Genomic DNA, 13,397 nt, shown 5'->3' with positions numbered 1-13,397 from the left:
AGAAAGACTGAATAGACTAGGCTTATACTCGCTGGAATTTAGAAGACTGAGGGGGGATATTATTGAAACATATAAAATTCTTAAGGGGTTGGAGAGGCTAGATGCGGGAAGATTGTTCCCGATGTTGGGGAAGTCCAGAACCAGGGGTCACAGCTTAAGGATAAGGGGGAAGTCTTTTAGGACCGAGATGAGAAAACATTTCTTCACACAGAGAGTGGTGAGTCTGTGGAATTCTCTGCCACAGAAGGTAGTTGAGGCCAGTTCATTGGCTATATTTAAGAGGGAGTTAGATGTGGCCCTTATGGCTAAAGGGATCAGGGGGTATGGAGAGAAGGCAGGTACAGGTTACTGAGCTGGATGATCAGCCATGATCATATTGAATGGCGGTGCAGGCTCAAAGGGCCGAATGGCCTACTCCTGCACCTATTTTCTATGTTTCTATGTTTCTATCTTTTAAAGTCTATTGAAATAAATTCAAACTCAAATTTCACTGTACCTTAATTGGTACATTTGACAATAAATTGATCTTAAAATCTTAAATTCACACATTCCCTCTATGATCCACGCGATGGGAATTTCTTTGATTCATTGGAAGGAATCAATGCCAGTAGGGCTGAAATACAAACCCTACCCACCACATCCCACTGCACAACAAAGCCTTGCCCTATATGCCAACGTGCTGCCAAAATTGGCTACCATTAATTGGAGGAACTGCACCTCGTATTTCGGTTGGGCAGCTTACAACCCAGTGGTATGAATAATGATTTCTCTAACTTCAAGTAATCCTTGCATCATCCCCTCTCTCTCCATCCCTCCCCCACCCTAGTTCTTGTACTAGTTTCATGGAAACATAGAAAATAGGTGCAGGAGGAGGCCATTTGGCCCTTCAAGCCAGCACCGCCATTCATTGTGTTCATGGCTGATCGTCCACAATCAGTAACCCGTGCCTGCCTTCTCCCCATATCCCTTGATTTCACTAGCCCCTAGAGCTGTATCTAACTTTGTCATTCTGCCGAGTTTCGCTGTTTGCATCACTCGTTATCACCTTCTCCACAACCAACAATGGACCTTTGTGGGCTCCACCCTTCCTTGATCACCGTTGCTGGCTTTGATTTGTCCTTTTGCATAACTTTCATTCATTTGTTCTATGCACCTTTTTATATCTCTCATTACCCCCTCTTCCCTGACTCTCAGTCTGAAGAAGGGTCTTGACCCGAAACGTCACCAATTCCTTATCTGCAGAGATGCTGCCTGACCCGCTGAGTTACTTCAGCACTTTGTGTCTATCTTAGGTGTAAACCAGCATTTGCAGTTCCTTCCTGTGCCATTTCCGTGTAACTGCCGCAGAAGGAGGATGGAGAGGAGGAGCAGGCCTAGAGTCATACAACTTGGAAACAGGCCCTTCGGCCCAACTTGCCCACACAGATCAACATGCCCCATCCACACTTGTCCCACCTGCCTGCAGTGACCATAACCCTCTAAACCTATCCTATCCAAATGACTAAATGTTTCTTAAGTGTTACCTATCTATGACACCTTAAATGTCACGTATCCATATTCACCAGGGATGCTGCCTGAGTCACTCAGTAATGACTAAACATCGTCTTTATCTTTTACATTTGAGGATCTGTAGTGACTTCTACAAGCCATACCTTCTGAGTACAGAGCTACAACTGTACATGTATAATAGATTAACAGGGTGGTGAATCTGTGGAGTTCATTGCCACAGAAGGCTGTGGAGGCCGTTGATGGACGTTCTGAAAGCGGAGATTGATAGATTTTTGATTAATATGAGCGTCAGGGGTTATGGGGAGCAGGCAAGAGAATGGGGTTGAGAGGGAAGGATAGATCAGCCATGATTGAATAGTGGAGTAGACCTTGATGGGCTGAACGGCCTAATTCTACTCCGATAAGATGAACCTATGACCGTGTGCGAGAGAAACTGAGGTGAAGAGGAAAGGTTCTTTTAGTTGTTCAAAGTAATGTTGTTGTAACCATCAGGTCACCTCTGTTGTGGAACCGCTGTCCATTCACCAGATGGTGACTGAGGCTTGCCAGTCTGCCCTTGAGGAAATGCAATCAGATACTGAGAGGACTCACAGCCCGGAGGGACCCAAGCGAGCAGATGAAGCCCCCAAGGGGATTAACACCGATCTGTCCGTGTCCGGGATCGGCAGTGTGGGATCTGCCATGGAATGCTCGTTCAACGAGCCAGGCGGGGAACCGAAGCACTTCAGCAGCGAGGAATCATCGGAGGAGGAGGAGCAGGAGAGGGATTCCCGGGGCATCCTACCCCCGTCGGTGCTGGGCCAGGCCAGCCTCATAGTGGGGCACCTGATGAACGGCCAGCCCAGGTGTAACGGCTTAGTGGCGGACGATGGCAGCTCCTACAGCTGCACCACACCAAAGGTGACCAGCAGACAGAGTAGTCTCGAAAGCAGCAACAAATCGCCTCGATCCAGGGGCACGCACGACGATTGGCAATCGGGCGACGTTGTCCGCGGCAGCAATCTCCAAGAGACAGAGGGCCCCTTCGACGAGACTCACTTTAACAGCCTGGAAGACACGGAACTGGACATGGATCGCAATCTTCCGAAGCGGAGGGACTCCACCCTCTCCAAGCAGGACCGGCTTCTCATCGAAAAGATTAAAAGTTACTACGACAATGCAGAGCATGAAGACGCCAACTTTAGCATCAAGAGGCGAGAAAGCCTGACTTACATCCCAGCAGGTCTGGTCAGGAGCTCTGTCTCAAAGTTAAATTGTCAGAACAAGGAGGAGAATCTGCGGGAGGCCACATTGAGGAGACGACTGGCGTCTTCCACTGCCGCCGCGGCCCAGAGGAATGGCCCGCCCGTTTTGGCTTTGTGTGACCGTCCGAGTCCAAGTGCTGGTGGAGATGCTCGCTTGTCTCCAGAGTCCTACCCGGTTTTAGAAACTCAACAGCCGGAGGCGAATGACACTTTGGTAGAAAAGCCGCCTTTGGACTCTTCGAGGGAGAGCAGCCCCGGTCAACAAGACCCAATTACCGAGAACGAATTCCGATCACCTGTGGACATGATTAAGATCTGGCAGGAGATGGAAACCATGTCGAACGCTGCCTCAAAGTCTCCAAAAGGGACAGGACTGAAACACGAGACGTCTCGAGGATTTGACTTTGAACACAGCTCTGAGAAACCAAAGAAAAGGGATTGCAAGAGCCCCGTGCAATCTCAAATGAAATATCTCAGCAAAGGTAGAACTAGTTTTGTCCAAGACTTCAATGAACCATTGATTATTCTGGAAGACTCTGATATAAGTGCCATCGCAGAAGTATCTCCCGTTTCTTCTAAATCGAGGTCCACTGGGGAAAGTGGTTTGGAGGAAAGACTACATGATGTATCAGTAAGCAACGTCTGCGCCCAGACCAAAGAGACTGTTCCACTGGCGCAAACACCATTGCGTGAGCAACCGCGCAAATGGTCTGAACCAGAGGACAACTCCACACCGCTGCCGGACTCCAGTTCCCATCTGGCTCGGAAGACGTGCGATCGTCCCGCTCCGATCTCTGGTCCAAAGGTAGTCCAGGCGCAGAGCGAGGAGCTGCTGAGGGAGGTGACGGAGAAGATGAAGACCAAGGTTTTCCAGCTGGCCAGAATATATAGTCAGAGGATCAAGAACAGCAAGCCAGTGATCAGAAAGAGAGGGAAGCTGCTGGAGGACGCGCTGGTGAGGGAAGAGGAATGGGCCAGTGAAGTCCCAAAACTGATAACGGTTCAGGAAGAGGAGAATAAAAAGGTTGCTGCTGGTAGGTGTACGTGTATCTATTTATCCATCTATTTATTTATTTAGCTGCCCCATTCTTGGTGTTTTGTGGACTCTTCATATATGTCTATTTTACAAAAATGTAACAATTACAATGACATTTTTGTACCTAATAATAATGCCAATGCAGGTCCACCAACGATTTTCCAGCAACTGGTGGTCCGGCCTCCCCTTTAACCCAGGCAAGTCCCACCTGGGAAGTCCCCCCGAAAATGTGGCACCTTGGCCAGGTGAGGCGGCCGAACTCCACCTCACCGGGACGTCCGTGCCAATTGGCGGGTAGAATATGCCCCCTGTGCCCAGGGCTCTGGAACTCCCACCCGGCCGGAGCTGGCAGATCTGTTCCCATAGCCGGCTTTGTGGGGTTGGTATCTCAATCCCCCCCCCCTCCCCACCCAAGGCCGTGACCTCTGTTGCTCCGGCAAAATGGATAATTCAGAATGGCTGTGAACCAAGGGTGCCGGAACACCGGTGGTGGGTTGTAATAATAATAATAACAGCATTGGTTATATAGCATTTTTCATTTTCTGTTTATTTATCGCGTTGTCTAGTTTTTTTTTTTTGTCTGATCTGTTAGACAGCTCACATCACCTTACCATGAACAACTCATTACACAGACCAAGAAGCTTAACGTGCTTGTTCTTGCCCTCATTTGGCTATTTTGAGATCCTTTCACAGGTCTTCTCTTCATCCTTCCCCACCTTCTTCCCTGCAGACAGCTAGCTTTCATCGCTCTCTTCAGTTCTGATGAAGGGCGCAAACCTGAAATGTCGATGCTGTCCCTTTCCACAGATGCTGCCCGACCTGCTGAGTTTTTCTGCATTTTCTGTAATTGTTTCTAATTTCCAGCAGAATTTTTTTATCCATTTATTTATATATATATATATATATATATTTTGGGATAGAACACATCTCAGTGTGGTTCACGGGAAACATTATTTGATACTGAGATCAAAGTTTGTCCATCAGTCTCCTTGGGCCATGTGACTAGATGATACTTATCACTGCACCAACACTCCACACTCCCAACCAGCCAAATAATCTCCCTCAACGTGCAGTTAAGAGCAGCTTGTGTTTCCTTAGAGTCATTCAGCAGATCCTTCTTCCTAACTTGCCCATGCAGACCAAATGCCACATCTCGCCCGTCTAGACCAGTTCCACCTGCCTGCGTTTGGCCCCTATCCCTCCAAACCTAATGTGTCTATGTATCTGTCATGGAGTAATAGAGTGATATACAGGCCGTGCTCACAACGGCCAACATGTCCCATCTACTCTTGTCCCACCTGCCTGAGTTTGGCCCCTATCCCTGTAAACATATAGTATCCATGTACCTGTCTAAATGTATTTTTAAATGTTTTTGACATTTACCGGAGTAATCACAGAATTTAGGGGAAAGATTGAACAGTCTGAGAGTTTTTCTCCAAACTAGGGATCTGATTGAGGTCTTCACGATAAGTCTACTTTAGTTCGGAGATACAGCACAGAAGCAGGCCCTTCGGTCCACCGATTCCAGCCGACCAGCAATCCCTGCACACTAATGCTATCCTACACTATGGACAATTTATAATCTTGACCAAAGCTAATGAACCTACCAACCTGTGCGTCTGTGTGTACGAGTGTGGGAGGAAGCTGGAAACGGGAAAACCCACGCAGTCACGGGGAGAACGTACGAACTCCATGCAGATAGCACCTGTAGTCAGGACCAAACCCGGGTCTCTGGCCTTGTAAGGCAGCAACTCTGCCGCTGGTTCTCCATGTTGCCCCGTAAGGAAAATGTTTGTTAGGTTAGGAAAGGGAAGGATGGGGGTAATGGTGTTGGGAGGAGGAAAGTGATTCAAGGAATGGGTTTCAATCAAAGATACTAGAGGAACACGATGAACCACTCCATTGAAATCGCCTAGACTGAAGTGTAGTACGCAAAGGAGCATAACGTCTGCCATTTTAGTAAGCAAAACCCGCCGTTTGCTATGCATTTCGTAGTGTAATCAGTGTTTTGGGGGAACGATATGCGTGATGATACCATTAAAATGCAGAATATATCATCTATCAATTCACAGATTTTTGTTAAATTTTTCTTTAAAAATGTTTCTGTGTTTCTGCCTACTAAAATGGCACCATGACATACTACGGTTTTTAGGGTCGAGTGGTCTATCTTGCTCTGCTCTATTATCTTTGGTTTCAATTCCTGGGGGCATTTCTAACAGTACCACTATTGGTGAAAGAGAGAGCTGCTTTATGCAAAGGACATCATTTCTGAAGAAGGGTCTCGACCCGAAATGTCACCCATTCCTTCTCTCCCGAGATGCTGCCTGACCTGCTGAGTTACTCCAGCATTTTGTGAATAAATCGATTTGTACCAGCATCTGCAGTTATTTTCTTATACTCATTTGAATTAAGATGGAACTGGTGTCCCAGTGAATGTAGGTGTAATGAAGGCCATAAACTATCAGTGAGTGGTAAGGAGGGTTCTGATGTGGTGGAATTTTGTGAAGTTAAAGTGAAAGGACAAATTGATAGTCCGAGGAACCAAAATGGGTAATGATAACCAGACTTTATCACGAAGGGACAGAGCACCCAAACATTAGAGTACATTTTTGGTTAGAATCAGAACAGTGAAATATGGTGAAAAGACAAGCCGAGGGCTCTTTATCTGAACATTCATGTAATTTGTAACAAAACAGGTGAATTAATAGCGCAGAGAATTAAATGAGCGCAAACAGAAACATGGATGCAAAGTGACCTGGATTAGATATCTATTAAATATTCCATCATTCTTATCTTTTGGACAAGATGAGCAGATTGGAGAAGCAGAGGAGGGGTGTGTGGTGGTCACCCTGACCGTAAAGAACGGGATGAAAGGAGTGCTGAGAAAGAATCAACGCTATTTCATGTTTTTATGTATTTTGTGTTTTTATGACTGTTGGCAGATCAATTTCCCTCCTGGAATAAATAAAGTTTAATCGTATCATACATTAAGCTGTAGAACCCGGTTTGGGTGGAGCTACGAAAACTGCAAGGGACAGAAAACAGTGGGTGGGAGTTATTACTCTGGTAGGGTTAATGTTTGGCAGAGATAGCATTAATGAGAAAATTACAGGCACATATTACAAGGGGACACAAAAATCTTGGGGACTTAGATTGATAATGTGGAGGGCAAATTCATGGATTATAGATAAAATGTATTTTTTAAGAGCCAGATGTAGAAGTATCAACAAGGAAACGGTTAATTTGGGATCCGATATTATTGAATGAGATGGGGGTTTAATTAATAATCTTATTCAGAGCCTTTTAAGAAATAGCAATCATTTCGAATGGTGTTCAGAGAAACATCCTTTGCTCCCTCTGAGGACTTGAACATCTCAAAGATTTAGGGGCATGGCGGTAGAGTTGCTGCCTTACAGCGCCAGTGACCCGGGTTCGATCCTGACCACGGGTGCTGTCTGTGTGGAGTTTGTAGGTTCTTCCCATGACCTGCGTGGGTTTTCTCCGGGACCTCCGGTTTCCTCTCACACGCCAAAGACATACTGGTTTGTCGGCTAATTGGCTGGGTGAAATTGTAAATTATCTCTAGAGTGTATTGGATAATGTTAGTGTGTAGGGGTCGCTGGTCGGCTGTAAGCGGTGTGCCGAAGGGCCTGTTTCCACGCTGTATCTCCAAACTAGACTACATTTAATATAACATGTAAAATATGTCAGTTTTGCAGATGTCAAAAGAAGGTTTTTAATTATTTGTTTCTGTTTAACCTCCAGCAGATAAGCCAAAGGAACTGGCACATTTGTCTGTCTATGAACAAATCATGACTCATGAAAAGGTCCCTTTGGCTGTGTTGGTGGAGGAACCTGATGTTGTCTCACCAACTAAGGAATTGCAGACAATCCTTTCACCTTCCTCCAGAATCACTTCTCCGAGACGTTCTGTTATGAGTCTGATTGTACCCCCTGTACAGCTTCAATCTAGGAGGCCACTCAGCCCTACGGAAGTGGAAAACTTTCCGTGGCCTGATGTTCGCGAGCTCCGTTCTAAGTACACGCCCGCGCGTGATCCAGCCGCCAAGGATTCTACGCTGAGGGTTGCCCGAACAAACCTCTTCAAGCCAGCTGAGAGTAGCTGTGCAAAGCTGAGCCGATTTGCCAAGAGCGTGTCCATGCCAAACGGGATGATGGAAGGCAGAATGTCCCATTCCAGTTTTCTGGAGCAAAAGGGCAAGTCTAAACCTGGTCACTGCCCTTCCAGCACTGTAGGCAAAAGGGCAGCTTCAGGTACTGGCGCCAGGAAAATGTTGCATTCTGACTCTTCCATCCAGTATCTCTTCCAAGCAGCACCCGAGAGCTCCTCCAGCAATCACACAATGTGTTCGAGGACTACTCCCTTGGATTGTAGGCTCACGGAACCAAGTCCCAGTTCAGATCACAAGCACTGCCACTCTACTGCCGGCACTGACACCTCTCACCATGTTTCCTCGGAGTTAACTCTGCAAGACGATCACAAGGTCATAATCATGGAGAAGTTGCCCTGCCACGGTGACGGTCGCAGTAGTCATAGGAACGAGGAGGTTGCCGAGAACAGCGGCAGTGATGATGAGGGCTACGTCCAGATCAGGTCCCCCACATCTCGCGAGAAAATCTCGATCCGAGCAGTCGTGGAGAGGTGCAAGGCGTACCAGGAATCGGAGGAGTACAAGTCCAGGCAAGAGGACGAAGACAAGGGCAGGAGCCCGGGGACTTCTAACCCAAAGGCCAAACAACGCAGTTTCAGAGGAGCGGAGAAGGTGACCTGCTCCACTGTTCAGGAGCCAGAACCGAGCTTTGAGATGCGCCAACCTGGCAGCAGAACAGACTTGGCCCAGCAAGGCCTGGTGAAGAACCTGAGAGAGAAATTCCAAAGCCTAACTTCTGCCACCTGAAGCTTAACCTGCCTCTTACGAATCAAACCACTGTACGTGAACAAATGGGTGTAAAATATTATTTAAGACGCGGAATTTAACTTTTGGACCCGTGGCCGGGACTTGGCGACAGAAAATAGTAAATGATATTGTGATGCTTTGCCAGGTTAATTATCATTCCTTAATAAAATCATGGTGAAACAGATTTTCATTTTGCACACCCTCATGTTAATTTAAAAGTAAAATATTCTCCTTAAACTACTGTGACCCCTGCAACCCAGTAATGGCAAGGACCATCTGAGGGGTTATTTAACAGTCTATTTAACTGTTCAGTCAAAGGTCCTCTGTTGGGGTGGACACCCTCTGATGGAGAGCTCCACTGTGTCTTCCCTTCTGTGAAGGGGTTTCTTATTATTTGTGTGAATCATATTTTCTATTCCCTCAATGGCCTGTACTTGCCCATCTTTGTAATCTCTAGCCATCCCTCGGTGATCTCTACGCCTCTCCGCCTTTGCCCTCTTTTTGATCATCACTAGTTTTAAATAGTAATGGCTGTGTCGTCAAGTGCCGTAGACTCTACAGAAACGGGGCCTTGACCCAACTCGTCCATGCCGACCAAGATCACCCATCTTGTCCAGTTTATTCATCTTTGGCCCATATCCTTCTAAACCTTTCCTATCCATGTCCCTTTCAAAATGTCTTTTAAATGTTATTAATGTACCTGCCTCAACTACCTCCTCTGCCAGCTTGTTCCATATAGTCCCCTCCCCGCCACACTTTATGGAAAAAGTTGCCCTTCAGGTTCCCTTTAAATTTCTCTCCTCAAACAAACCTATGCCATGTAGTTCTTGATTCCCCTACCATGAGGAAAAGACTCTGTGCATTTACCCTATCTATTTCCCTCAAGATTTTATACACCTCTATAAGATTACTCCTCAACCTCCTGCGCTCCAAGGAATAAAGGCCAAGCCTGCCCAACCTCTCCCTATAGCTCAGGCCCTCAAGTCCTGGCCACATCTCATAAATGTTCTCCTCATTCATTCCCATTTAATGGCATCTTTCCTGTAGCAGGATGACCAGAACTGAACACAATAACGATGAGTAAGAAAGAACTGCAGATGCTGGCTTAAATTGAAGGTGGACACAAAATGCTGGAGTAACTCAGCGGGACAGACAGCATCTCTGGAGAGAAGGAATAGGTGACGTTTCGGGTTGAGACCCATCTTCAGACTGATGTCAGGGGAATGGGCGGGACAGAGATAGAATATAGTCGGAGACAGTAAGACTGGTGCGAGACTGGGAATGGGGAGGGTATAGAGAGGGCTATTTGAAGTTTGAGAAGTCAATCATACCGCTGGGGTGTTAACTACCCAAGCGAAATATGAGGTGCTGTTCCTCCAATTTGCACTGGGCCTCACTCTGACAATGGAGGAGGCCCAGGACAGAAAGTTCAGATTGGGAATGGGAGGGGGAGTTAAAGTGCTGAGCAACCGGGAGATCAGGTAAGTTAAGACAGACTGAGCGGGGGTGTTCAGCGAAACGATTGCCAAGCTTGCGCAGACATCCCACTCCCCAGACATCAGTCCGAAGAAGGGTCTCGACCCAAAACATCACCCATTCTTTCTCTCCCGAGATGCTGCCTGTCCCGCTGAGTTACTCCAGCATTTTGTGTCTACCCTCTCTGTACATCCCTTTGCCCGCAAATAACCTACTCCAATTAAATTTTGGAAGTTCCTATCTAATACCATCAAAGTCGGCCTTGATGCAATTGAGAACCTTTAAGTTGAGGACTGGCCCTGCACTTGTCCAGAACTATTTTAAAGCTGATTGAAACTTTTTGCCAAAGCCCGAGTTCAGTCATTCATTCCCTAAGCATCACCAGCTGGTTGTTCACCTTTTAAATCTTGTATCAGAGCCCTATCTTGTAGAGCAAGCTGTAGTATCACTGTATGATGGTGTCAAATCTGGGTTGATAATCCTCTGTGAAGAACCTTGTGATGTTTAACTGTGTTAAAGATTATGTGTAAATCCAAGTTTGAGTTGTTTATTTGCTGAGAAATTAATTCGCTGTTGTTCGGACGAAACATGCTGTTCAAAAGAGTTAGTCCAGTCATCTCTGTCCCAAATTGTTCCTGTTGACTTCAATGGAATGAGTTTCGGTATGGCATCCACTGCCATGACTTCTACAGCATGCTTAGTACTAACTAATGGGCTTAAATTTCTACGCAATTGATTTCAGCCCTTTGGGAACTCATTGATTAATGACTCTTTATGTAACATCACTAGTTAATGCACAGTTCGGTATGAAATATTCAAATTTATTGCCTTATCATGTATTGATTTAGTTGACCTTGGGTGTCTCTATAGATGTGAGAATTGATTTCAATTGCTCAAAGTTTAAAGTTCCTGCCCCAGTAACTAACCAGTGCCTAGACTGGAGAATTAATGTCGGTTCTCAACTTAGACAAAGTCTGTCCCTGTTGTTGGCAAATGGCCAGCATTCAGCATTTTACCATCTTCTAGACCTGGACCAAAGTACACCATTCTCCCATGTTCGAGATGTATGGCATTTGGGAAGGGGTAAACCTCCCACACATTTTATAGTCCGTTTCATGACATTAGGAGCTACGAATGTTCACAGTCAATTAAGAACGTTTTGAGAATGTGGCCACTGGGTGCTGTATGGTTGATGTTGCAATGATCGGCACACAGCTAAACTCCCACAAACAGTGATGTAACAATGACCAGATTATCTGTTTTTACTGATGATAATTAAAGGCTACCTATTGGCAAAGACAATGGGATGAATTCCCCTGCTCTTTAAAATATTGCCGTGGGATCTTCAGAAAGATACTGATTAGTACGGGTGTCAGGGGTTATGGGGAGAGGGCAGGAGAATGGGGTTAGGAGGGAGAGATTGGATGGCAGAGTAGACTTGATGGGCCGAGTGGCCTAATTCTGCTCCTGCAACCTGTGAACCAGTTTCGGTCCCACTGCCTTCTTCGGTCTCTATGTTGAACCCTTCTCAATGATCATTGACTCGTGGAATCAATTGTATGATTCCCTCTGTGCTGTCACTCCCTGGGAAGACTGAGCTCCCTCTGTTGTGTCGAGAGTTGGTGTCACTTGGGCACCTTGCCACTTACTGGAAAAAAAATTAAGTATCTCACACTACCTGACACGTTTCCTTAATGGTCATAATGTTTGCAGAAAGAATTTGTTCTCCAACAGATACCCTATAAATCTGTAACTACACTTTCAATGGCTGTTATATGAATTGTGTCACTTGTAAAGAGGTTTTAAAAAAACTGCATATTAATTGTATGGCTTTTATTGTGTTTGAAGGAGCTGGTGTCTGGTTTTGAAGAACACGTTTTGTTTTCTTTTGTTTTGTAGTGGGAAATCTAGTACTTATTAGAGTTATAGAGTCATAGGATGGATGACTTGCCCACACCCACGTCCCATCTACACTAGTCCCACCTGCCTGCATTTGGCCCCTATCCTTCCAAACCTGTCCCATGTACCTGTCTAATTGGTTCTGTAATAGTCACTGCAATAGTTGCAATAGTCCCTGCCTCAACTGCCTCCTCCTGCATCCCGTTCAATACACCCACCAGCCTTTGTGTGAAAAAGTTACCCCCTCAGATTCTTATTATATCTTTTCCCCTTCACCTTAAACCTGTGTCCTCTGGTTCTCGATTCCCCCTACTCTGGGCAAGAGACTGTGCATTTACCCGATCTATTCCTCGCAAGATTTTATGCACCTCTATAAGATCACCCTTCATTCATTGATGAAGCAAATATTGGCTCCTGCAGCATCTCCATACAGACATTGGGAAACTGAGCACAACATGAAATCAAAGGAACACGGTGTTGGAGTAAGCACTTTGCGTCTTTTTTTGTAAACCAGTATCTGCCGTCCCTTGTGTCTATATGAAATCACAGGGTGTGCTGAGTAAGCCAGGCTCTGGCAGGTACACGTATCCACACAGGAATTATCCTTGGGCTGAGAGAGGACAACGATCCACCAGCAGGTAAGGCCAGGTGATGAAAGGTGAGCGTGCAGATTTCAGGTGGGGAATGATTGCCTTGTCTGTTTTGTTCCTCCATGTTACAATATCCTGCTCACCCAAGAGGAAAGTAAATATGACACAGCAAGGCACGGGGTACTTGGACCTTCACAATTCAGTAGATAATTCTTTTTTTTTTTGCTAAGCTGCCTTGATTGAGGGAGATAGGAACCTGGGATGGGAAGTCATAGTAGTAGCAGTGGTGGTGTGTGGGGGTAAGAAATGGGAAGACAGTATGCCTGGCTTTGGCAGTGTGATTGGCTTTCCTTTCCAATTCAGTTGCGTTATCACTCAACTTATTCATTATTCAAATAATTTACACTGATGGTACATGTCAGGAGGGAGTATTTTGCCCAGATTGATCCCTGGGATGGCAGGACTTTCATATGAAGAAAGACTGGATAGACTAGGCTTATACTCGCTGGAATTTAGAAGACTGAGGGGGGATCTTATAGAAACATATAAAATTCTTAAGGGGTTGGAGAGGCTAGATGCGGGAAGATTGTTCCCGATGTTGGGGAAGTCCAGAACCAGGGGTCACAGCTTAAGGATAAGGGGGAAGTCTTTTAGGACTGAGATGAGAAAACATTTCTTCACACAGAGAGTGGTGAGTCTGTGGAATTCTCTGCCACAGAAGGTA

The 13,397-nt window shown here is 46.0% G+C and overlaps 1 protein-coding gene across 1 annotated transcript in view; it reads left to right on the top strand.

Annotated features, from left to right (window-relative positions):
- The window catches only part of LOC144597730 (pleckstrin homology domain-containing family G member 3-like), a 142,771-nt gene extending 130,781 nt beyond the window's left edge, over positions 1–11,990 (top strand). The window contains exons 18-19 of the mRNA XM_078407259.1: positions 2,002–3,793; positions 7,555–11,990. Coding sequence (XP_078263385.1) covers positions 2,002–3,793; positions 7,555–8,708 — 2,946 coding nt within the window. The 3' untranslated portion in view covers positions 8,709–11,990. The remainder of the gene's footprint in view (positions 1–2,001; positions 3,794–7,554) is intronic.
- The last annotated feature ends 1,407 nt before the right edge of the window (positions 11,991–13,397 follow it).

Source organism: Rhinoraja longicauda, chromosome 10, assembly GCF_053455715.1.
Source record: "Rhinoraja longicauda isolate Sanriku21f chromosome 10, sRhiLon1.1, whole genome shotgun sequence".
In the NCBI taxonomy this organism is placed as follows: Eukaryota; Metazoa; Chordata; class Chondrichthyes; order Rajiformes; family Arhynchobatidae; genus Rhinoraja; species Rhinoraja longicauda.
Note: the sequence above shows the minus strand (reverse complement) of the source record. Positions and strands in the feature narration are given on the sequence as shown.